The sequence below is a fragment of the Platichthys flesus genome, chromosome 16 (assembly GCF_949316205.1).
Source record: "Platichthys flesus chromosome 16, fPlaFle2.1, whole genome shotgun sequence".
Classification (NCBI taxonomy): Eukaryota; Metazoa; Chordata; class Actinopteri; order Pleuronectiformes; family Pleuronectidae; genus Platichthys; species Platichthys flesus.
The window spans coordinates 5,336,942-5,362,551 of record NC_084960.1 but is presented as its reverse complement, the minus strand read 5'-3'; the positions used below and the strand labels follow the sequence as shown (position 1 = coordinate 5,362,551).

At 43.6% G+C, this 25,610-nt stretch overlaps 3 protein-coding genes across 3 annotated transcripts; 2 read left to right on the top strand and 1 right to left on the bottom strand.

Moving 5' to 3' along the window:
- Window positions 1-1,062: 1,062 nt before the first annotated feature.
- On the bottom strand, window positions 1,063-13,038 carry mapk3 (mitogen-activated protein kinase 3). The gene is made up of 9 exons (XM_062407270.1): window positions 12,532-13,038; window positions 10,896-11,078; window positions 9,315-9,504; window positions 7,222-7,338; window positions 7,024-7,138; window positions 6,804-6,935; window positions 6,149-6,258; window positions 5,492-5,620; window positions 1,063-4,854 (listed from the first exon to the last, which is right to left on the bottom strand). The coding sequence occupies exons 1-8, from the start codon at window positions 12,744-12,746 to the stop codon at window positions 5,501-5,503; spliced, it is 1,182 nt and encodes a 393-aa protein (XP_062263254.1). The 5' UTR covers window positions 12,747-13,038; the 3' UTR covers window positions 1,063-4,854; window positions 5,492-5,500.
- A 942-nt stretch (window positions 13,039-13,980) lies between these two features.
- nudt9 (nudix (nucleoside diphosphate linked moiety X)-type motif 9) lies at window positions 13,981-19,234 on the top strand. Its single transcript, XM_062407271.1, has 8 exons — window positions 13,981-14,146; window positions 14,632-14,919; window positions 15,260-15,349; window positions 15,809-15,895; window positions 16,013-16,124; window positions 16,317-16,463; window positions 16,553-16,637; window positions 16,753-19,234. Exons 1-8 carry the CDS (start codon window positions 14,010-14,012, stop codon window positions 16,896-16,898), a joined length of 1,092 nt encoding a protein of 363 aa, XP_062263255.1. The 5' UTR covers window positions 13,981-14,009; the 3' UTR covers window positions 16,899-19,234.
- Window positions 19,235-19,896: 662 nt separating this feature from the next.
- si:ch211-11k18.4 (uncharacterized) lies at window positions 19,897-25,126 on the top strand. The gene is made up of 12 exons (XM_062407269.1): window positions 19,897-20,188; window positions 20,612-20,723; window positions 21,254-21,347; window positions 21,526-21,580; window positions 21,860-22,000; window positions 22,319-22,479; window positions 22,653-22,751; window positions 22,904-23,049; window positions 23,417-23,588; window positions 23,675-23,787; window positions 24,162-24,246; window positions 24,337-25,126. The coding sequence occupies exons 1-12, from the start codon at window positions 20,071-20,073 to the stop codon at window positions 24,394-24,396; spliced, it is 1,356 nt and encodes a 451-aa protein (XP_062263253.1). The 5' UTR covers window positions 19,897-20,070; the 3' UTR covers window positions 24,397-25,126.
- The last annotated feature ends 484 nt before the right edge of the window (window positions 25,127-25,610 follow it).

The following is a 25,610-nucleotide window of genomic DNA, read 5'->3' as shown; positions in this document are numbered from 1 at the left end:
TGTGGAGATATGTAAACTCAACCCGGACCCATGAGGCCAGAAATAGGACAACAACACATGTACCCCTGCTTTCTATACATCCAGTTCTACGTCAGCAGAGTGTAGCACTGTATTGTTCCGCTTCAATAACAAAGCTGACATGTGTCAAAGAGCCTGGTTTCTACCAGAACATACAAATCTATTCACTGTGGCACAAAGTGACTTTCTACCATTTTCTCCCATGTGCAGGTGACGGATGTGCAGCTCCGGGTCATTCTTTATCAAATGTTCTTCATGTTTACAAGGTTTTCCTTTCCTGTCTCATTGCTGTCATTCATCGAAGTCTTTGGGAATGTCAGGGAGGGAGAAGCCATGCTCAGACATGTTGTGAAGTATGGTAAAAGTCGTACAGGAGCCAGAGCAGGTTGACATTGGTCACAGTTAGATATCCGTTCCCACCAGTCTGAGTTTCCTGTTTTAAACTGGTTCGTAATGTTTAACCTTTTTTTAATTCCTGAGATTGCGCAAAGGCATATTAATATTTTCTCAAATTTAATAACCAATTTAACTTTAAATCATCATCATCAGTGACACAGGCAACCAGCGGCACAGAGGAAAACATGGCTTGTAATTAGTGGCTTATTTTAACACTGTTCTGAAATATGTAAGGAGCAAGAAAAGAGCTTGTTGGGAACATGGCTGAAAAAGTCTGTGGAATGTGCGGAGCAACAGACATTAGCTTTCTGACATACTGCACATCCCCTCTGGATGATTTAAGGATCAGTGCAGGTCTGAAAGCAGCAATAACAAAAAATGTAAAGCTTGTACCTTCGGACTCTGGTAGGAAAGGCCAGCGGCGGTCTGTAGCTTTCTTTTTAAACTAAACAATTTGATGTCAGGTCAGACATATTTCTTTTTTAATAAAGATTCACTGCAAATTATTATTATTTCCTAGAATATAGGAGAATTAGAATGTGCAAGGGGTAAACTTTGCTCCCTAGGGTTTGAATATAAAAAGACTGAATCATAGCAGAAAATAAAAAAACACAATCAATAGAGGACCAAAAAAACATCCACAAAGAGTTGTAACAGTATCAGGAAATTTTTATTTAATTATATGTATATAATTCTGTTTTTGTTAATCGTTTAATTCATAATACCCATAGAATATACAGACTATAACCCTCAATAATAACTCATATCTCTTTGACAATCTACTTATATCTTCTTTTAAAATAATTTCTTGTAAGATCTTGGAGAAATAAAAAAAACAAAAACAAAACAGCCTAGGTTTTCGAAAGATTGAAAACACTGCCAATAGTCAAGCCCGTAAGAGAAACAAGGAAGAAGAAATACAAATAAAAACATCCTAATAATAAAAAAAAGAAAAGATACAACTTTAACTCCCTTTTATGTAAAAAAAAAAAAAAAAAAAAAAAAAACAAGAAAGAAAGAAAAACTCACAACTCACCAATATAACGACAATAGCAATAATAAGAACAGCCATTTAAAAACAACAATATCTGGAAACAGGCCTCATGACAGACGGGCCTTTAGACTTGTTGATACTGTGTGAATGTATGCGGTGTGTTTAAGTGCAACTTTTCACACGGATACACTCCTCAGGCGAAGAGAGGAAGTGTGTGTGTGTGTGTGTGTGTGTGTGATTGCAACAATGTGGTCCTCTTGGTTCATTCCTACAGTTACCCAGTGAGATGTTTGTTCTGGTGGCAGGTCGGAAAACAAAACAAAAATCAAAAAGCAAGCAGGTCCTGTTTGACTACAGAAGAAAAATGCAGAGAAAATATCTGTGCGACTGTTCTTTGTGGAGAAAGAAGAAGAAACAAAAAAAAAAACAGTTGCACAGATGTAAAAGCAAAGAGCTGCAGGGAGAGGGCCCAAGCTGCGAGGAGAAAATACACACCACCAACACACACACACACACTACACAAAAAGAGCCTTGGCTTTATGTTACTGAGAAGCAAAAATACAAATACTTTTACACGGACATGAATTACAGCAGACAGTCCATGCGTCTTAACACACACGCGCACACAGCAGGTGAAACTTAAAGCTGGATGAGCAGGATACAAGACAGGAAGGGAAGGAGAGGCCCATTCGAAACAACCTCGAAGGAGTCAGAGCGTGGCTGCAGAGACAAAGTGCTGGCGTGCTGATTGAGTCATGTGATCGGAGCGGGATGTCCTGCTCGTTATGACCATGTCCCTGATCAGAGACGAGGGGCGACGGAGGAGAGGGACAGCAGAGTCAGTGACGCGGGTCCGAGGGTCTTTCCCCGTCCCACAGTAGATACGCAGATATGGGCGAGGACGTAAACACGCAGACAGGGGAGGAGGGAGAGGGGGCAGCCCTTTTTTTCCCCTAATAGTAAAGCATGGGGGGAGTCGGGGGGAGAACTACAAAAAGACGTGCGTCGCCACATGCACCATAAAGCCTCACGACGATCCCAGAGTGGTGGCTATGGCTTCTGAAAGAACAGCCCTGGGAGAGAGGGCGAGGCCAGTGAGCGCTCCAGATCTGGGTCTATACACTGGTCCCAGTGCAACGGGCAGAAAGATTAGTGCAGGTGGAGCTGGTGGACCCGTGGGTGGAGGTCCACCGAGCAGCGAGTAGAGCGGTCACGGAGAGCAGGGAGCAGACACTGAAAACTGACAGAGACAATGAACACAGAGAGAGAACAACTTGTATGCACACACAAACACACACACTCGATGATACGTCAGACACTGGATCACCCGCTTTACAGAACACACATCCTGCATGTTAACGGGTGGCCAGGAAAACACACAAACACACACAAAGAAACACACACACAGGCAAAGGGAGGAAGGAAGAGGAGCACAGGAAATAAAAACACGCAGAGAGGAGCAAACTGGGATATACGGGACAACCAGGAAGTGATGATGGTTGCTCGGCTGTGAGCAGGAGTAACTGTACAGCTCTCGATTAAATCAGTAACGTGCACAGTTTTCTCAGTAGTGGTGCGGTTTCATGTCAATGGACACAACTGAGGAGAGTCCACTAAGCGAAGGCCAGTTACATTCAACACCAGCATCAACAGGCCTCTTACCGCAGCAGACATTCTGGCACGTTATAGCCGTAAACATTAATAATGAGGGCATTCCATTCAGATGAGCGACTACTGGGGTCCTGTTACTGTGTGTGTGTGTGTGTGTGTGTGTATGTGCGCTAGCTTAGTGGCACGACTGATTAACTGGGACGTTTGATATCCCGCTTAATCTGAATTTTCAGGTGTGCTTTTTTCCTTTCTATGACAAGTCAAAAGGGCCCAGAGAACCACAAAATAAAAATGGCCGCTTGAATTCACGGAGATTGAGTTTGTTCGGATTGGGGCCTCGGCTGTTGAGCGAGGTCCCACCCGGCACAAAGCCCTCCCTCCACGAGACAGCATCGCACAATGGGAAAGGCTAAAGTCAACCAGACCCCCATTTTCCAGACAGGCTGGGTGAAAACCACAAGGGGGCTCCAGCGGTGTCATGACACAAGCAGTTCACCAGTCAGCCGCTGCGTGTGTTACAGGAATGTAATTTGATATAGGAATGTAATACTGACACTGGATCAGCTGTTTGGTGTTGGCTGTATTTAATGGACAAGGGATGTAACACGGCAGAACGTGGAGAGCACAGTAATGTTCACCGGTGTGGTGTTTCTGTGGCACATCTGCATCTTGTCCGGTCGGTACTGATCATTTCAGTTTTGGTGTTTACAATATGTTGGGGGGGGATTAAACGTTTCGACATGGCACAGAGCTCCATGAACGTTCTGGAAAATGGGGCCTAGGCATCACAGTTGGAATATCTGAAAGAACACTTGATCGTAGAAACTGTTTTCTGCTCTGTTTTGCTCCAAACACGTAGAACCTCCTGAAAACAACCGTTCACATCCGTTTCTCGGCCCTTGATTCGAGTTGTAGGTCAAGAAATGTGGTTACGGTTAAAAACTGATATTTCTTAAATATGCTCCCCAGCCAAGATCCCCGCGTCTCTCTGCCACTTTGGTAAATTCCAGGAATGCATGCATTCATATCAACATCATACAGTTTTTTTTTTTTCTTTAAAAAAAGACAAAAGAAAATCGACAACAAAGAAATCTATAAACCTGCCAACATGCCGATAAAAACACTGAATGTTCGTCTCAGAATCAAGTGTTCAAAAAATGACTTGCAAATATAAACCCCAACACAAACATTACGACTCTGAACTGATCCGAAAACACTCAAACAACGTTGTGTACAAACGAAAACTGCGACAAGCACACTTAATAAAACAACGACGAAAAAAATAAACGGAAAATAGGAGAAGGTTTTATATTTTTTTTGTATATACATACTCACACCGGATTAGCATCCCTGTTCTTTTAGCCCTCGACTTTAACCCAGGTTGCGATTTACATGGAGCCGAGACGAGAGAGTTATGGTGTTGGTTAATACAGTAGTATGATTTTATATGAGGGGGGGGGCGACAGAGAGGAAAGAGAGATCAGCGACAGGTTGAGGATGAACAAACAGTACAGAAGAAGAGAAGAGCAGTAACTGCAGATGGGACGAGGTGAGGCGTTTGACTGGAAAACAAACACAGAGGGAGAGTCCAACACGGGAGAAGGACCAAACCAGTACGAGTACGACAGACCCCACCACCCCACCCAGCCACGGAAATCAAAGTTGAACTTAGCTGTCTCTTGCAGTAGAAATGGAAAGATAAGCAGTTAAATGTTCGTGTTTTCTCTTTTTTGTTGGTTTCTTGAAGATTTTTGTTTTTGTTTTCTTTGTTTTAGCATGTCGTTTGGAGTCTTCTTGTTTTCCGAGCCTCTGCGTGGTGTTGTCACTCTTTAGGGCTGCGAGAAAGAGAAGAACATGTAATGAGGCTCTTGGGCTATATTCCAGACTTTTACCTTCACTCCTATCATTTGAGATGAGTTTTGAAACTGAGCGTTGAGGCGTTGGCGTATAAACAGCCCTGAACATTTGTGTACCCGTTAACGTCTCTTGCATCTTGGGAACAATGTGCAACAGAGATTTCTTTCTTTTCTTTGCATTGTGCAAGATGCAACACTGGCAAGACTCAGAGTTGAGGGAGCATCTCAGTTTCAGTTTCAGTTATGTGTGAAATAAACAGCATAGAAATCTTTGTGATCCGAAATTGATCGGCCTATTGGATTACTTTGAAAACAAATTTATGTGCCTATGATACTGTCCTCTTGGATCTGTGTGACAGCAAACAGGTACAGTGACTAAACAATGTGCAGGGTGTTTAAGCTATGAATGGCAGGTGTTCCACTGACATCTAGTGGTCTTGAACCATCCAATCACATTCAGAGCTCTGCTGCAGTTTAAAGAAAACATATCAGACATGCAAAACGTTTTTTTTTGGCTCTTTTGTTCAAGAAGAGAGCAGATCCTGAGCTTTTGTTCTCCGAGTGTGCGCTGCAGTAAGTGTGGGGGTGTGTGTGTTTGTGTTTCAGTTTCACGTACCTGTGTGTCTCAGGAGCCCTGGTAGTGTTCCTGGAAACGAGCCGTTTCCTCATAGATCAGCTCCTTCAGCTTCTCCTTGGGAAGGTCATCCAGCTCCATTTGGAAAGTGAAGGGCTCCTCCGCTACCGGCTACAAACACATACACACACATTTTATAACACTTCTGTCTTTGTGCCAAAATCCAGTTTCACTGTTCTGCACACATTTACCTAACGTAACAAAACAGCAGCAATGATCGAGAGGTGACCCGAGTGATGCAGTTTAATTACAAAAATATGCAGAGAATGAACAAAAAATTACAACCAGAAATCAGAATGCACCAATTGAGGTATTAATCTAATCAAGCTGTAAAACAAAGGGAGAGTTGTGCCAACACTTACATAAACTTTTATGTGATGAGAGATTACGTACTTTAACCTGGAGCAAACGTAACACTAACTGCATTCCGAACCCGGCTAAGAGGCTTCCCGGCACAAAGCAGACCGGCTCACAATGAAAGCCTGGCGAACAACATGAATTAATAAGCCCTTCTGCCACACACATTTGTGCTTGGCTTCTTTCCCTGTGTGTTGTTCAGATTCCTCTTTAACTGTACAGTTTTAATACTGATTCAAAAAGGGACACAGCTCCAACAATAACTACAGCCTCCATGCATACCTCATCTGTGGGATCATAGTACTGCTCCAGGTAAGGATGAGCCAGGGCCTCCTCCACGCTGATGCGCTTGATGGGATTAAAGGTCAACATGCGACCCAGGAGGTCCAGAGCTGCGTTAAGATTCAGAGAGCTTCAGTTAGTTCAATCAACAGGTTGTGCAGCAATATGAAATACAACTTTCTTCTAACTGTTTTTTGGGACTGCAGGAGAACAAAAACTTCACATTCATAAAAGTCAATGAGTTAAATTTTTTTTAATCTTATATTTTTAAGTATCTTATGCTGTCTATTAAAAAAAAAATCTATATCTTTAAGGAATAAAGAGTGTGATTAAAATAACCACAAATTAATTTTGTATTATTCAATTCTCTGGATAATCTGAATCAAGTATCTAATCTCTCAATTTCCTTCTTTTCCAACATCAATGTTTATTATTTTAAAAAGCCCAGTAAAGAGCTTTGTGGAAAGAATTTAACAAAATACGTATATAGAAATATTAATATAATTATGAATTTGCTACCGATACAAGCTATACAAGTCATTTACAACACAGAGCTCAGTTGCACCTTCAGCCTCCACCTGCTTCCTCAGATTAGTCTGCAGGTTTTCTAATTTCCAATAAGTATGACATATCATTTCTTATTCCATGTGAGTACCTTTCGAGTCGGCCTTGTAGAAGAGCTTCTCCCAGGGGATCTTGGGTTTCTCAGGCAGGGACTGCAGGTAGTTCCTCGCCTTCATGTTGATGATGCAGTTCAGATCTTCTGGAGTCGGGGAGCCGAGGACGCCTGCACAGAGAGGAGTGTCATGGACACCTCTCAACATGGCTGCTCGTAGAGAGACATTCTTGTTAGGTGGCCAGGAACTGTGTCTCACCCAGTATGTGGTTGAGCTGGTCCAAGTAGTGTTTCCCAGGGAAGATCGGCTTGTTGGACAACATCTCAGCCAGGATGCAGCCCACTGACCAAATGTCGATGGACTTAGAGTAGCCCTGAGACAAACACACAAACCATCAACACACTGACAAACACACTCACACTCCGATCAATCCACATCAGTCACACATACACCCACCTTGGAGTTGAGCATGATTTCTGGAGCCCTGTACCAACGCGTGGCCACGTACTCGGTCAAGAAACCTGTGTGATCGTGCTCAGGGTCGGCTATCCTCGCCAGGCCAAAGTCACAGATCTGAGGACGACACAAAGGGGTCAGAGGTCAGAAACATCAGTCTGCCAACCGGTCACACTGCGGCTGCTTTCAGACCTGCTCTGATCAGAGAAGCAGTCGAAGACGCCAACTAATCGAAAAACAATGAGATTGGAGCTGTTGGTGATAAAGGGGCTGGTGTTTGCTGTAAACCAGAGACACATGACTTCTTCAATGGAACCTATACGCCTCCTCCTGCCTCCTGCCTCCAGTACCCAGTCATCAACCGATCTGGAGAATCTCCTGCTTCTTTCTTCATATGTGAAAGTCAAAGTCTGCACAAAATCTGATCTGAAAGTGGCTTTTGTGTCGGATTTAAAACTTAAGCCCAAAACTCATAGAAGTAGTTGGTAAGGAATAATAGGGTGGTTCCTGTTATTGTGCTTTTCCAACCAACTTTATTTCTCTTCTTTTTAAATTCTGTTTTTCTTTGATCAAATCACCAAATTGCAGGAAGCCTGGAGCCAGGCAGTGACCAGCAGAGAGACTGTACACAGTGAACAGGGATGTGGAGAAACCAGGGCCCAATGGGGGCTGCGTCGAATATGATAAATCAATTTGAGGATCATATTACTCAAAGTCATTTGATATGCACATTAAGTAACAATAGTGGCACAAAGCCAGGGACTTAATGTGTGGCTGTAGTTATATGGGTGTGTTTTGATTTTCCTTTTTCATCGTGGAGTGGAATGTATCAGGAAGCTGCTTCCACATATGTTGCTTTAGTTTTTTTACTCCACCCACATGATCAGCTTATCAAGGGATTGATGGTCGGCTGTCAAGAGTTCACAAGTGAACTCTGAGGTTGAGCAACACACTGAATAGAACTCCGTGAAACTGACCAGCACCAAACTCAGACACAGCAAATAGGATCTTCCCATGGTTTGTTAAATTCTAAAATATGTCCTCATGTGTAACAACCCTTTGTGAAATTAATCGTACATCTTTTATCTGTGATGCTTTAAAACGCCCTCCCTTTGATTGCACGCTGTGTGCTTCAGTTTTGATAAGTGGTTTCCAACATCTCCAAAAGGCAAGTGGAGAAAGAATCAAGATGCTAACGCTCGCTGTTGTTGCCAGCGGAGAAGAAGCCAGGGCCACGCCCCATTACACACATCTAACATCATGCAACTGTACAGCAAATCAGTCGTTACATTAAAACCAGTTTCTGGTTCAATGCAGTGACTGATTGGTGTATTGTGTTACAGAAATTAGTCATTGTTTATGTCTAAAAGGTACTTAGACCGTGACTCATTTACATGGTTAAGATATTGTCATTAATAATCTCCACTGACGACACAATCGTGCACACAAATCTGCAGGATTTCACTATAAGGCCACTTCATGTTCAAATCGTTACAGGCTGAAAAAAAGAGTGTGTGACTCTGTGTTTCTATTTTCAAGCTTAACAAAATCCTGAATGGAAAAACAAAGTAAAACTGAATCCATTCAGATTCTGAGCTTATGAGAGACGGGAGGACATCAGGGAGGAGACCACAGCTCCTCTCTGTTGTCGGGAAAATGTCTATTACAAGTCTGAAAGTCTGCATCATCCGAATAACAGCAACAACATGGGTTCCTTGGCTCGGTCGTGACGAGCAAGCGAAGGCCCGGGTCAATCCGTCACCCTGATCCAACATTCCTGAGATACTTTCCTGCTACTGGTACCAATGGTTAAAAAAAGAATATTTGCTGAGAAACATTATGGTTCTCAGCTCAATGGGAATATTGAATACTAAATTAAAATATATAAATGTAACGCACTAAATATATTCAGTGTGTATATTGAAGTGTGGTCTAGTTCTCTTGTATGTGCCATCTCCCAAAAATCTGTAACATGAAACACCAAAAGTCACTGTTTTCTGAAGTGGAGAAAAAAAGCCCACAGACAAAACCGTCTTGTCACTAGTGATGCTGTTGTGCGCGTGCCGCGTGTGTTTGTGTGTGTGTGCACAGACCTTGAGGTCGCATGTGGTGTTGATGAGCAGGTTGGAGGGTTTGAGGTCACGGTGCAACACGTTGGCTGAGTGAATGTACTTGAGGCCTCGCAGGATCTGGTACAGGAAGTAGCAGACGTGGTCGTTGCTCAGCCTCTGGCTCTTCAGCAGCTTGTAGAGGTCCGTCTCCATCAGGGTCTGCACGATGTAGCTGGAGGGACGCTCGAGTCAAGGAGGACAACGACTTGGGGACAAAGGAACGTTCTTAAATATCTTGTGCATTTTTCAGTGGTGGAAATTTATGAGGGAAGCTCGAGCCAAGAGCTGCTGAATCATACCTCATCTCATACTTTGTTTAAACGTGTGTTAACTTGCCGTTTGGACAAGAAACGAGACACATCACCCTCTAAGCCCCACTCCCTATAGCTCCCTGATTGGACCAGTTTCCAGCCTCAGGGCACAATGATCATTTGTCAGGTTCTCTAGACTCGTATCTTGTAGACAAATCTGAGACGGTCAGACTTGCACTTGGTCAAACACAGTCGATGCAATAACTTAGTTATACTCAACAAGTCCAGAGGAGGCTGGAGGGTTGATAATGTCGATTCCTTCGGTCAACCACTGTGGTCCAGGATGAAATATCTCTAGTACTGGATGGTGTAAACACTCATATCCTCCTCAGGATGGACTGTTATAACTTTGGAGGATCCCTTAACCTTTCCTCTCATGGCAACATCAGGTCATGTTGGTATAAGACGCCCTGGTATTGGTGCTGCTGTCCCTGGATTTTGTGACATCAGTCCCAAATCATGAGTCGGCAACAAAACAACAAAGCGGAGTGTCCAGGCAGATCAAAGAAGAAAAAAAGAAAAAAAAAAGGACATCACACATTTCCTTTGCATTTCACTGAGGACAAAGCAGCTTTTCACAAACTGCCACAGCAGTTGTCACAGTAACACACTGACCGGTCATGCCCCCGGTTCACTGCTAGCTGCTCTGCGAACGGCTGCTTCTTTCTGTCTAAAGAGGGACTGACCTGAGGTGACACAGCTAAACGAAAACCACAGACATGTTGAATCAATACCAATTAATTCTGTAATGATCAATTTAGCACTTGACAGGATAAATGCGGTTCAATTGAGGTGTGTACCTTTTTTTCTATGGCAGAAGTACAGTGAGCGAGTGCTGGGTTAATAACCGTGTATTTGTTTGGTTGAACCTCACCACACACAGCCTCAATCATTTTCAGGCAGGAGCAGTCACAGCTGAATTCTCAACATCACACAAACACACAAAATAAAAAAACAAAGCTGTTGCAATAAATTTTAAATCCTCTTCAAATGTTGCTGCACATCGTTTTGTTACGGGTTGTTGGATCCAGCATGAACAGATGTTTAAATTAACGCTTAATAGTGTCTCTCCCCTTTAAGTGTGTTTTTTTTTGAAGATTGTGTGAGAGAATTATAGTTTCTGGGCAAAAACAAACTAGATTATTCCCGCAGCTTTTTCTTTTTAAATAATAATTTTGTGGTATATGTGACGTTTGCATTAATAAAAGCAAACCAATGCAGTGAGCTCCTCCTGCAGAGAGCTAAAGGATACACATCCCTCATGTTGTCGAGTTGCCGTGCCCGGAGAATGTCGTTGATGCCGATGATATTCTCATGGTGGAAACGCAGCAGGATCTTGATTTCCCTCAGTGTGCGTTGGCAGTACGTCTGGTGCTCGAAGGGGCTGATCTTCTTGATGGCAACGCGCGAGGTATTCACGTTGTCCATGGCAGAGCTGCACAGGGCGGAGAGCACAGAACAGGTCTCACATTACACACCACGCAGTTAATAGGCAATGACTGTACCAGAAAACAGGGATGGTCCTGCAGACGGTCTCGACAGCCAAGATGCACATGTGACACACACACACACACACTTCTATTCTGCTGTGAGATGTGGTGAAGTTCTGTAGGTGTATTCCTGAGTGTAGGTGCTTTATCAGTGTGGTGTAGGTGTAGAGTACAGGCAGTGCTGAGAGTTGTGTGTTTCTGGCTCAACTGCATATACAGTTCATCCCCTTGTCAATTTTAAAGGGAAAAGATAAATTGTCAAACCCATCCCTGATTCCTCGTATTCCCTTTGTGGGACGGATTAAATATACAAAAAGCGTCCAAGTTATGCTTTCACACAGGCACTCACCCGCAACAGCAACAATAGTTACATCACATCTCTCTTATTGGTACAAGCATTTTCTCTTATTGCACAACACGCTGCGAAGACTGGGCTGTGTGTGCACCCCCTCCACCGACTGTGACATTAACCATCACAGCGGTAACTAAAACATCCCGTGGAGCAAAGAGCACAGGGTTCGAGGGTTTGAGACCATTACGTTATATTCTATGTGGGTTTTTGTTTCATTGTGCCAGCCGCTGGGAGGTGACTGTGTTTACAAACACTGGATGCTGCATCAGTGGAACCACATGACCACGATGACAGCAACACAAAACAGCCCTGTGCTGTCACAGTGGGGATGACAGGGATCCACACGGCGGGATGGACGTGTGTGTGGGCCCAGCTCTCCGTGTGCCATCCACGCAGTGCTGTCACATCTGATGGTTTGTTCACAGCTCGGCCGCCTTGGCACTGATATTAAAAGTGCATCAGGGCTGTTTAGCACGTCCTCACAGGGCTGCAGATCGCACACACACAGACACACACAGAGATAACACAAGGAGAGGCCTCGCCACAGCTGACAAATCCCACTTGCATTCTGTGCAGCGGCTTTGCTGCAGGCTGAGTGTGTGTGTGTGTGTGTGTGAGAGCTGAAGTACACGTGAATGTGAGTGGGAGACACACACCAGGCGGAAGGGGAGAGAAAAGGGCTGCAGCGATAAGCTACTTGAATCTGCGGTCGAGACGCAGCCTTTGCAAAGAGCTTCTCCAGCTCGGGTTGCAAACTACGTTCTGCGCAATCTCTACCAATCTTGTTTCCTGTAAAGCTCGAAGCCACGCCTGTAGCTAGCCTGCTAACATGCTAACCACAAGAGCGGGTCGAGGTTCAACCATACGTCCCCATGTAAGGCAGCAGATTAAAAAGCACAAACATGGCGACCGCCCTCACGTTTTATGCACATTCTTCTCGCAGAACCCAGCTGCCAAACCGGGGCTAGCGAACCGTATTTACCAACAAGCAGCGCAACGTTGAGCTAGCACGTCTCCACTCTGATTCTACGGCAAGCACAACTCACCACACCATTCCGTACGCCCCCTCCCCGATGTACGACAGGTTCGTGTAGCGGGGGCCCACGTCGAATAGCTGGCCCTTCACGGACTCGGCCACGGGCTTGGGTCCCGCGGCTCCGGGTGCGACATCCTGCGCAACAGTGCCCGCCGCCCCGGCAGCAGCAGCGGCGCTGTTGGAGCCCGCGGCCCCGACCGCTGCGGTGCTGCTCGAATCCGCCATTCTTTCCCTTCCGAAGTGCTCCTGCTCTGTCCGAGTGTGTTCGCCGAGGCACCGCCTGCCGCTCCCCGCGCCGTGTAACGTCTCTCCGGGGCTGTGACCGTGCGGATGTCTGGACTGACGGAGCAGAGAACCGAGCACCGAGCCCTCTCCACTGCCGGACTGGAAACGGATTTGGGTACGCGAGCGCGGATTTGGCCTCAACACCGAGCGTAAAATGCGCGTGCCAAACTACGGTAATACAGATGCGTTAGATATGCCTGTCGAGGCTGACTCGGTTGGGCGGAGTCACGCCAGCTGGCTACAGATCCGCACGGAAAGGCCCCGCCCATCCATCTCTCCATTATCACAGCGTAACAAGCGCAGGCTGCAATATAAACACGCAGGGTGGGCGTGTCCATATGTGTTGCATGTTGCCAGTTTTGCCAAGAACAACAAGAATAAGAAAAAATTGAGTTTATGATCAATTTAATTTGATGATTTCGTGATAATCCACTATTTTAAATCACTGTATACTTCCATGTTATATGATGGTAGAGTGCTGTGCTTATGGTGAAGCCCTAATGTTATAATGTATTCGACTGTATATCCCTATTAACATAATAAAAATTATAATATAATTATATAAATAGATGCAATGTGCAGCCTTACATTCTGCCCCTGTTCATATTAGTCCAAGATTTGGTGTTGAAGAGGAAACCTGTTATTAAAACAAAATGATCTCGATTCGTCTTATTGTTTTACACTTACATCAAATATTGTACATCACCATTTGTGAATAATGTCAATTTTGCTTGTGCACAGACACACACACACACACACCTACACAAATTAACAACACAACAAAGTGATGCTTTAGTGGTGCTGTATTAAAAAATAAAAAAATGGAAATTAAGCATCACATGATAGGTTTTCCTTATCAATACACTACATACAATAATTGTCTCCAAACGTGTATAATGTTGTTTTACTGTTACATCTACACTGTCACATAAAATATTGTCATTCAAAAGGGGAAATAGTCTTTTTTACAGATACACCTTTACACAGCACTTGTGTGATGTGAAGTAAACGGCATTTATGTAAAAACTGACCAACGTGTTGTGCATTAATTAATTAATTAATTAGTTTGTGAGAGAGGCAGATTCACCAATAGATACTTGAAGGTGGTCACCATGGAAACGAGTGCGACGGCCAAAACCGCACGCCCTCTCTGTGACGTCACCACGCAGGGAGGTGCACTTCCTGGAAACGGTGCTCCTGTCCATGTTGTGGTTGATCGATGCCTGGGTCCTTTCTGAAGGAATGATTCATTTCCTTCCGCAGCGAAACTGGATGTGCCGGATCCGTCTAGCGCTCACTCTCCTCGGACTCCCCTGCACCGTGGCCTCCTCCGGACGAAGGTACGGACACGTTCACGTAGCAGCTACATTATTTTACACTTACAGGACTAGGGTTAGCTTGAAGCTAAAGTAGATTCTTTCAAAGTTCCCTGATCGCTGACACCATTATCAGCCGAGCCAGGCCATGTGATTTAATATCAATAGCATAATGAACCACAGTGCTGGGCTTAGGTACAACATCAAATTGAAGATCACATCAAAATTTAAATGTCAAACAGAATTCATAAAATAATCATCTGATGTTTGCTCAATCCATATTACATAAGCTGACAAATGTGTGTATATGCTGTAAAAATGACTAACCTGAGTTCATGATGATTTCAATACTCAAGTACAATACTAAAGTTTTTTTTTAAGTGTGGTATAAAGTTAATGCTGTGGGGAGGTGTTTGTCTATTATCTCCTGAAAAGCCAAAAAAGCAAGGAGTGGTGGATATAGGGGCGGGGGGGTCAACCCAACGTGTCTCACATTTCCTCTCCTGCAGGTCTGCCATCGCCTGCTCGTCCTTCCCTCCTTTAACCAGCAGCCCCACCGCCAGATCGATCACTTCCAGTAGCTGTAACCTCTTCCTGACCAGCGTCCTGAAGATGCCGACCTCAGCGGTTCCTCACGCAAAATCCAGATGCCCTCAGTATCCAGGATCCAACATCAAGCGCTTCCCGGTGCCCGATAACCAGGTGGACTGGAGTCAGAACTGGCCGGAGTATAAACCAGTCAGCCACACCGACTCTGCGGTAGCAAAGAAGCCAGCATGGGCAGATCCTGAAATCGGGTGAGCAATTCAAAACAAAGACATTCAGATTCGGTTTGGGTTAATTTGAGACTCTTTATTGACTTTAGTAGCAAATGTGAGCGTGAATGGTTTAAATCTGGATGTCCACCCTGTGATACATTTCCCACCTGTCCAGGGTGTGGCCCGCCTCTTGCTCAATGTTAGCCGGCAGCAACCCTTAAAGGATAAGTGGTATAGATAATGGTTGAGTGGATAGATGAATGCCCTGTAGAATTAGTTATAGATTTCCCTGGAACTGTTGTGAGATGTATACCTAGCTGTGTGAGTCATTTGCACTTTGATCCAACCTTGTTTTGATGACTTTATCTTGTTTTTGCAGATCTTTCAGTCCTATTTTCAACACTGTGGATGGTTCTGTGGACCGGACAAGCTTCGAGGGCAGCTACAAGGTGGAAAACGGAAAGCCACTGTAAGTTGTAGAGCAAGAGGAATTGTTTTATCTACAAAAAAATAAAATATTACCTCTGGACTTAAGGATTTTCCAGCTTTGACAGATACAAAGCAGACTTAAGAAGAAAGTTTCAGGATCAGTGGTTTTATATCTCTCTTGATCTGATTGCTAATGTGCGAAATACTTTTCCTAATGATGTCTTTAATCCAGCAGTGGTTGCAAAGAGCTGCTCTCTGGGATGTCGATTCTCCGGAGGGACGTTTCACACTTTCGCATCCTAGAAATATTTCATTAAATTTTAATAAACCACAGTCACTTCAGTTAGCTTTAATATTGATGAACAAACATGTCAGGAAAATGGGCCTCTGAGTACTAGAGACATTTTTTATTTGTACGAGCTCTTCATTTTTTAATTTGGCCATTTATGAAAATATATGTTTATGAAAAGCATATTTTCCTCACTTTTAACTCATTTAGGAATCCTCGTGGACGCACAGGATTGACCGATAGAGGTCTGCTGGGACGGTGGGGACCCAATCATGCAGCAGATCCAGTTGTCACCAGGTAATATTTCCTTTCCTTACACATCTTTATTATCCAGATTATCTCTAATCACAGTTCATTCGATCGATGAGCCTTGTGTCATTTGCAGTTTTCTTTTCATATGTCGCTCTCTGGCAGGTGGAAAGTAGATGCCAATGGAGCAAAGATACAGCACCCAGTCACCAAAAGGCCTATCCTGCAGTTTGTGTCCATCAAGAGGAAGGACTGTGGGCAGTGGGCCATCCCTGGGGTGGGTGAATTAAAATGTTCACCTCCCTTTGTGTCGCTCTACATGTCTACCATTTTACTCTCACAACTTTTTAAGATTTCTCAAGGATAACAGAGATAAATTCACAGACGAGCAATGGTGGTTTGGGATATTTAGGATTCCACCTGTCTGTGACTTGCGTGTTTATGTGTGACCCATGTGCTCGTGTTGTAGGGGATGGTGGATGCAGGGGAGCAGGTCACTCTCACGCTGCAGAGGGAGTTCTCCGAGGAAGCGTTGAACTCTCTTTCGTTGTCGCCATCGGAGAGAGCGAAAATCAATGAGCACATCACAACACTCTTTAAATCAACAGGGTTTCAGGTGAGCAGCTGACAGAGACTCACTTATCCCTATCTGGTCAATAAGTTGCCTCTATTAGGAAAACTAAAGATACATTTTTTCTCCCTCAGGTCTATAAAGGATATGTGGATGATCCTAGAAACACTGACAATGCTTGGATGGAGACAGTCGTGGTCAACTTCCATGATGACTCAGGTATCAATAATATTTGCATTAAACAATTGAAGTGTATACTTCTGATACATTTTCACTCTGGGGGCAACAAACTGTATTTTTATGGGACACTGAGATATCTCTGTTGTTCCCGCAGGCGACAGTGTGAGCGAGCTGCCGCTGCACGCCGGCGATGACGCAGGACAGGTCAAGTGGGCTGATGTGGACTCGTTCTCCAGCCTCTATGCAAGTCATTCCCATTTCCTGGAGCTGGTTGCCAAAGAAAGGAAGTCCCACTGGTAACCAAACCAAGACTGTTCCAACAAAACCATGAAGGAAACACGAACATGAGCATCACTGCTCTCTGTGAGTGCTGATAATTAGAATGCATGACACATTACCCTATGTACCTCACCAAAATGTAACATTAAAATTACATTTATGATAATGAAAGCCTAATAAACATCTCATTACCTGTACATGATGTTCAATGAGTGATGGACATTATGGCTATGCAGCTTCATCTACTAATGAAGCAGAACTGATGAAATGAATGTAAAACCCCATTCAGGCCTGATTTCAACACCTGTCCTGAGTGATCCGGTCACAAGTGGCCAGCGCTAAGTCCAGGTGTGTTCAGCTCACTCAGACCTCATTCAGAGGTGCTGTGAGACGCACATGGCCCCATTCATTTAGCCGTGTCAAGGAAAATACATACTACACTTTTAATAAGAATACAGATTTGATTACCGCCACAACATCAACACTATTCAGTACATATATATATAATGATACATACTTTTCTTAAATTGGTAAAATCTTTCCCAGAGCTTCTCTCTCTCTCTCTCTCTCTCTCTCTCTCTCTCTCTCTCTCTCTCTCTCTCTCTCTCTCTCTCTCTCTCCTCCTCCCCCCCTCTCTCTCCCCCTCTCTCTTCCTGGCTCACTCACAACAACACCGTAGTCTGCAAACACACACGTCTGTAAACTCTGCCTAGCTAAAAACAATGTTATTTGGTCCTCACTAACGCAAATGTCGCACATATTTATTTATCGGATGAGCGAGGTTTGATCACAAGTGTTCTTAGGAGACACATTCAGGACGGACTTAGCACTGACCTCTTGTGAACGGATCTTTGAACAGGGCCTGAGTAGCAGGTTGAAAGCTTGTTAAAATGTATGCTGTTTGATTTGTGTTATAGAACAGAAACTAAAAAAAGAGAGACTGAGGGTGTGAAAACCCCCCACATGGTGCTCAGCTGCACACTTCACCAATAGACGAGGCTAACCACATGATTTCCACTGGCACAAATTGTGCTAATTTATTCAAAGCTAACAAGAATCACAATAAGCCAGTGAAATCTTGTGAGAAAAACCCCAATGGGCTGCTGAACATAACACATACAACATTCATGGAAGTGTGATAATGGGGCAATCAGGGAGACAAGTGTGTGGACTGATTTTGATGTGTACATGTGAATAGAAAATGAAGAAGTCTCTGGATTGGACAAACACGTTCTCTACTGGGAACAGTCGGTGGAAGCGAAGGCCATTTTCACATTCAACAGCCTGGTCTTTCCAAATGTTGGCACAAATATGTGTCATCTCACTGGTGGGAAATTGAGCATTACGCATCAAGTGGTTTGCATCTGTTAGGATTACTGAGACAAACACTTCTGTCATCAAAAGGCCGTCAACAACCTGCATCATCTTATGTATCCAACTTGTTTTCAGGCCGAATGAACAGATTTCATAATATGTGATATACATGATCTGGATTCTGTAAAAGCTAGAGAGCATGGCCATTAGGCACTTAGGAGAAATGGAAGAGATTGTGTCTGTAAGATGTCATTAAATTAGACGCAAACCAGTTACAGGAGGCGCCACGAATCCTAAAAGCCTTTTCTATTTAGTCTAGTCTCTGATCAGGCCTTAACATCTGATATCCAAGAGATTCCTGGTATGAAACCATAAGCAGTGAGTGGGGAGGCTCTGCTGTTGAAATGTGATATTATATAGTAGAATGTTAAGATTCTTCTTTACGTCCATGCATATGCTCATTCAGGTCCAGTGCACTGGGGTATCTCCACTGACATTATGAGCACTAATAGCATTTGTGTTGTTTCAGCGTTATGTTATTTTTTGCACACAATCAGACATTAGTTCCCCAACTGTGCCTGATTTTTGTTCATCAAGATCCATGAATTATTTCCTGAGAAATCTGTGGAAATGTAAAAATAAAGAAAAGCCCTATAATGCCCTGACAAAGAATTCCTGGTTCTGCCCCTTTGACCTGATCCGTGCATAAGGAATTATCGGGCGGCCCGTGTCGCACCCTTCCCCCAAGTTTCAAGAAAATCTGCTCGGTAGTTCCTGTGTAATCCTGCTGACAGATAGGAATGAAGACATAACCTCCTTGGAGAGCTTTATCACTGAGATGCTTCGGAACAAAGTGATCAAATAAATTAAATTTTGTTATTTTATTTATTATTACCAAAGTTATACTTAAGCTTCCGCTGAGTGGCTTGCTTGTACGTGCTGAAACAGATGTCATCTTACAAAGTTTGCACTGAAATTCTGAAGTGTCTTGTGTTTTTATTGATTTGATTCACTTGAAGTATTAAATCACTATGAATTCTTGAGTGGATTTGTTTTCTTTTATTCCACAAAGAATGGACTAGATTGTGCATTATATTTACCGTCTTACAGTGTGGGCAACCCTTGTCCTATCTCGGTGTAGGAAAAGCAAAACAATAGAAGAGCTATGTTGATGGTTACTCAACTGGTTAGGGTCACATCCTGCTGCTTAACTTGTGTATTTGTAGACAGTTGTGAAAACTTGCTACAGCTTTACTTTCTTTTTTTGGGACCAGATTTAGTCCCACGGAGTGAGGGCATTTTGTGAAAGTGAGGAGCTTTTGGCCGGTCCTCACTGCGTGACCCGTCATTCATGGACTGTTTGAGCGTTAAGACTTTAGGGTTAGGGTTAGAATCAGGTTTAGGTTAGGTTAAGGGTTAGGCATTTAGTTTGGATGGTTAGGGTAAGGGGCTGCATAATGTCAAGAAGTATCCTCACTAAGATGACTGTACAAATGTGTGTGTATGTGTTCAAAGGGTTGTTTGAGGGTTCTGACCTGGTTTTAGGGTTAGGGTCTGAATTAGGTTTAGGTAAAGCATTTTAATTTAGGATGGTCAGGGTTAGGGAATGCATTATGCTAATGAGAGATCCCACAACAATAGAGAGACACGTGTGTGTGTTCATGACTATAATTGCACGGCTGAAACTACATTACCCACAAGCCCGTGCGTCAGAGACAGAAAGCCGTTGAAGCTGACGACGTGGCCGCGCTGCGTCTCGATCCCGTGTCTCAACGCACCGGGGCGATTCAAACCAGACACACCGGCTTTGTTCGCAGCGACCTCGTCTCCACGCTAGGACACCTCCCCGGGAAACTGTAAACTCCAGCACCGCGTAACAATGTCCGGACGGGTGAAGAACCGAAGTGCCGCCAACGCGGAGGCGCTGGCCGGCGCCGTGTCCTGCGACGAGCGCATCTTGAGGGATTGTCATCAACTGTACGCGGATCCCGACAGCGGTGAGCGGGCTGGGATTCGACCTGTTAACCTCCCGGGTCCAGAGCGACACGTCTGATTAGGTTCCCTAAGCTAGCAGAGCTAACTCTGTGGTATTCAGCTAAGTTAGTGTGTACAGCTAGGCAGCAGGGAGCTAACTGTTAGCTAGCTAGGGAGCACTAGGGATTGTGTGACTTGGCTGACGTGCTGTAGTTACCTCATCCACTGATGTGGCCGCTTTTAGTTAACGATGACCCCGGTTGCAGACATTTTGCAATGGAGCTCTTGGAGTTTTGTTTTAGACTAGTTTTTCTTGGTAGTTTAGAAGATGTATGTGTTCCAATAAAATGAATGAAAGTTAGCTTTGAGTCATCCGGTCATAATGGGAGTGATCACAAAAAGCTTAAAGCAGTTTCAGTCCTAATCGTGTTCTCTGTGTTGTTCAGGCTTGATCAAGGTGGCAGAATCTGTTGGTCTGAAGCTGCTGGCTCCCAGGAAGAAGATCACTGTGATGCTGATGGGAAACCACTCTGCTGGGAAGAGCTCCTTCATCAACTGGTGAATAGTCGTCAACTTCATCATGGACATATTCTCTTCTGTGTTTCTAAAGCACTCGGAGTAAACTAATCAAACGTTTTTATGAGTATGACGCACAACATTGACAAATTGACTGATTAATTAAAGTGCAAATGAAGTTGTCTAGTATCTCCAGACAACTTCACTGTTACTCTATTTTGTTTCCATGTGTCACTTGTTATGTGTTTTTGAAAACTCAATAAAAGAAATGTGTCTATAGAAAGACAAACGGCACACATTAATGATCATGATCAAACGATATAACGGTTGTACTGAGTCTAAATCTGTAAAATCTACATCCCTGCTTATCATGCACCTGTTCATGTGCCTCCTGCATGAACTACCCAGGGGCCATTTTCCTCTTGTAGTGAATGTGTCTGACCCAGATGATCTCCTGCTGTTTTCTTCTTATTTGAAGGGGAAACTCTGGAAGTTATCCCCTCCCAATTTTCTGGCCATTTCCCCCCCGAATTTGAAAACGACCTATGTATGACTTTGTCCTTCCTTGTCAGGTATGTGGAGGAGCACATCCAGCGCACTGGAGTGGCTATTGAGACTCAAGGCTTCAGCTTTATCACGAGTGGACGGAAGAGAGAATCTCTCACAGTGAGTGCAGCAGGAGCCTATGTCTTCGAAGTAGATGCATAGTTGCTCTAGTGAAATTAAATATTAAGTTCCACTGTCAATCACTTTCTGTTTTAGTAACTTCTTATTATATCAGTTTATTACACAAAAACTAAATGAGATTTCAGCTCAGTGAGACCGATCTTTCTTTTCTCTTTAGGGAAATGCCACCCTTCACCTATATCCACACTTCAAGCCACTGCAAGAGTTCAAAGGTGAGATTTTCAGCTGCTGCCAAGCTCACCAGGGTCCATGTTGCCCAGAGATTTTATATATGTTGTACTTTGTCCATGTTTAGTATTTATTCCGACTAGTTTGTGTGTAGCCTGTGGAGGATGCCCCCTGAGCCCACCCTGAGACAAACAGTATTGTTTAACGATGCACTTTGATGATTGACGTGTCACTCAAAGTTGAATGCATGCTGTAAACTTGTCAAAGCAGAATGGCTTACTTGCTAATTACTGATATTTTCTGATCTCATTTTTGATATCTAGGGGTTTCAGAGTACCTGAGCACAGAGATCTGCACGTCGCGACAGAAACGGTTCAGCCTGGTGACCTTTGTGGATTCGCCAGGTTTGGTGGACGGTGATATGAAGTATCCCTTCGATGTGGACGATGTTCTCCTGTGGCTGGGTGGGTTGAAACTAATGGAACTTGGCTGCTATTGTACTGCAGTTATCAAGGCTTTGTGTTGGATCTAAATTTAATAAACTGTATAATACTTTTGTATTATTTTTAATGTCTTCCTGTGAGAGCTTAAGTTTTGTTATCATCTTTCACTGGAATCACGTTTTCTCTGTTTAAAACTGTGATATGATTATAAATTGGGTCAAAATATACTTAAGCGTAGCATAGAAAATTGACCAAAAATCCCCCCTGAGCAGTAATGATTAACTTCCTAATAGTCTACCTACTCTGTTAAATAATGGTCCTTCCCACTGTCCCTCTCAGGTGATCTCTGTGACCTGATTCTGGTCTTCTTTGACCCCATGGGTCAGGCTCTGTGCAAGCGCACACTCAACATCGTGGAGTGTCTGAATGAGAAACACGGCGACCGCCTGCATTTTTACCTGAGCAAAGCAGACGAGGCTGGAGGAGAGTCGGACAGACAGGTATGCACAGCAACAGCTCAATATAAGAACTATTAAGTCACCATCAGGACCTTCTCTAAGTGATCAGTAGAAGTCATGCATGCTCACTTTTACACAATAGAATAAAGTCTCAAACTCAGTAGTGGAAGTGACATCCTCCCTCTCTCCTTCTGACTTATTTCTCGTTTTCTCAGAGAGTAATGATGCAGATTGTCCAGGAGCTCTGCAAACGACCAGGACTCAACAAATGTGGCTTTGACATGCCCACCATCTATATCCCCAATCCTAACAAGGTAAGAGCTGCACTGTCAGTGAGTTTTACACGTTTGTCCGTTTTTTTAAGCTTGTACACCAGCTCTCTTTATTTACTCTTTGCATCCAGTGTCATTCAAATTAGTGAGTAGTACGGGCTGACATAGAATTTCTTTGTTTTTCCTCTTCTTAGCCAAGTCGCTGTGTGAACCAGATTGAGGAAGTGTGTCGCGCCATCGAGAAAACGATCAACCATACGGTCCAGAACGCCCTCAACTCTCTGGAGAAGGACTGTGAGCTCATCAGTGAGGCCGTCACTGACACGCTCAATAACGACAGGTAACACACACAAAGGCTTTACGTTACACAAACCTAATATCATCTCATAGAAGTATGGATACACTGTAGTACACACCATAGACTGAATATTAAGGTGGACGACACGATAGCTCGCCAAACGTGAAGCCAAGACATCTCTGTTGCCCTCTGCTGGCTGGCTGCAGAATTGGTCATTAACCCCGCCTCCTCCATGTTAGTGTGTTCATCGACAGCAAGATGTCAGTGTTCATATCAAGACTATTTTGGCTTTATTTGGATAGTGGGAGGAAGTGGAGACCCGTCGTTCCATCTTTATATAGTCTATGATACACAAACTGTAGCACCAGCCCTGTTCCCAGAGAATAACTTTGACCTTCTGCTCTCACAGGCAGACCGCTGTAGAGAACCGACGAGCGCGCTGTAAGAGCTGCTTCCTCACTCTGCTGGGCTTCAGCGTCCCAATGGCTCTGATGGTTCTACTGGTGCTGGGCATTCTGTCCAAGGAGCTGCTGGATGTGGCTCTGGGCCAGGAGGGCACAGAGGCGCTCTCACTCTACCTGGTGAGTGTCCATTCAAACTAGAAATACATTCACTAAGAGTATTTAAAGTCATCAGGTGTAATTGTAGCTGCTCTTGTAATCCACAGAATCCCATAGTGAAAATGTTTGAGTCCCTCTCCATGGAGCAGCAGCTGTACAGCTGTGCTGGACTGATCATTCTCTCCTTCCTCCTGCTCATCGTTGCACGCTACTCCTTCAGGTAGGAGAGTCGGATCTCAGCACCATCCCAGCCTTTGTCCTGAAATAACACAGAATCCATTTACCTACTTATTACCTACTTATTTTCCCTACTTCATTTTACTGCACTCTTCTGCAAGGGTGATACTTTCAGTTCCCTTTGTGAAATCAAAAGATCCTCTCAGTTTAGTTTTCATAAGGATGTAGAAACAGTCCTTTCACTCTGAAAACTTTTTTAGTTGTGCAGCTGCATGTGATAATGGCTCCCTGTGGACTTGGCGCAAACAAAAAACAAAGCCTTTACTTTTCCAACCTCTGCATCTACTGTATTTCTGCAAATCCCCAACCTGATCCAAATCCCTGGTCTTTGATGTGTTTCCCTTCGATTCTTTGCAGAACTCGACCAACTATGTCAGGCAAACAGAAAAGGCAGCTGCAGGAAAAGCTGGAGTATGTTCAGGAGGTGGTCAAGAACAAAAAGGTACCTTGAAAGTGACTGACACAGAAATGTTTCTGGATATACATGGGCTGTGTTGAGTTACGTTGTTAATTGATTATTCCTTTCCTCTAGAAACTTCTCTACGAAGAATACCTTCGCCAAAGTGTCAGCGACCAGGACATGGATGCATAGAAACCGTTGTGATGCACACAGACTCGGCTTCGCCACAGCGGCCCGCGTCTAACATGTTTCTAACATCTCACACCAACTGGCTATTTTTTTTAATTGTGCAGATGTAAATTACAGTCAAAAGCACTTGGTACAAACTCTGGTTCTTTGAGTTCTGTAAAAACAACTTGATGTTACCTCTGTAAACGACACTACGTGCAGATAAGCAGGGTTCACTCTCAAAACAGTGAACTCTAGTTCCAGATAACATGTTTGTTGTGGGCATTTATAAACACGTCCACTGTGACTGCTTCCCTCAAAGGAATTCAGGCTCACACCACTTTAAGATATTTAAAGAAATGCAAACTATTTATGATATTACTTTATCAGAGAAACTGTATTTTGCTTAAATTACATATAGCACTGGTTCACGTCGGTCACTTTGTATGTGTTGCCGTTTTTCCAAGACTTTCACCAGCATTTTATACAGTATTTTGTCTGCTTCATGACTCGTACCAGGAAATACAGTTTTGGTATCAACGCACAAATTTACATCATGAACTTCTGTGTTATAATATGAAGAATATTCAGTTATCCACACAACGCCTGCAAATGAAGCAAATCAAGATTGTGAGACTGAGATCAAACTGTTTCAGTGACTACTTCCGCTTTTTGTACTTTCCTTGTACTTTCCTTTGTACTTGTGACTGTTTTTAAATACAACTGATTAATAAAGAAAAGTATGTTCAATATAGTAAGTGATAAGGCTTTTTTTGGGGTATGGGTCTGAAAAAGGAGGATGAAGATATTGTCAAGTGCATTATTTTGTTAAGTAAAAAACTGGCACAAACAATGATAGTTGAATTAGGTGACTATGAACATAACGTCACAATACATAGGTGACAATTTATAAAATATGTGATGATAATTAGAATACGTAACATTCAAAGTACAGACTATGAACAAAACATGACAAAAAGTCATAATAAATAAGATACACTTGTAACAACAGAACAGCAATGTGACAATGGACGCCATATGTGTATTATGAACATTCTATAACAATGTGACAAATGTTCAAATTTACAAAAGTGTCATGAATAAAACATTCCAATAACAAAGTGTTTTATTTTGTAGCCTTGAATGTGGCTCAAACTGGGGCTGGGTGGCCTCCAGGGGTCAGCAGCTACTGGTTAAACTGGGTGGAGGACATGTGGGTGTTAGCGCTTCAGTAAACA

Coding starts and splice junctions, on each gene's coding strand:
- si:ch211-11k18.4 (XM_062407269.1), top strand. CDS start 20,071: ATGTCCGGACGGGTGAAGAACCGAAGTGCCGCCAACGCGGAGGCGCTG. Junction 20,724..21,253: donor AAGAGCTCCTTCATCAACTG/GTGAATAGTCGT, acceptor CTTCCTTGTCAG/GTATGTGGAGGAGCACATCC. Junction 23,788..24,161: donor GTTGCACGCTACTCCTTCAG/GTAGGAGAGTCG, acceptor GATTCTTTGCAG/AACTCGACCAACTATGTCAG.
- nudt9 (XM_062407271.1), top strand. CDS start 14,010: ATGTTGTGGTTGATCGATGCCTGGGTCCTTTCTGAAGGAATGATTCAT. Junction 15,896..16,012: donor GCAGATCCAGTTGTCACCAG/GTAATATTTCCT, acceptor GCTCTCTGGCAG/GTGGAAAGTAGATGCCAATG. Junction 16,125..16,316: donor GGCAGTGGGCCATCCCTGGG/GTGGGTGAATTA, acceptor CTCGTGTTGTAG/GGGATGGTGGATGCAGGGGA.
- mapk3 (XM_062407270.1), bottom strand. CDS start 12,746: ATGGCGGATTCGAGCAGCACCGCAGCGGTCGGGGCCGCGGGCTCCAAC. Junction 7,339..9,314: donor ACACCACATGCGACCTCAAG/GTCTGTGCACAC, acceptor TGTCGTCCTCAG/ATCTGTGACTTTGGCCTGGC. Junction 7,139..7,221: donor AAATCATGCTCAACTCCAAG/GTGGGTGTATGT, acceptor TGTTTGTCTCAG/GGCTACTCTAAGTCCATCGA.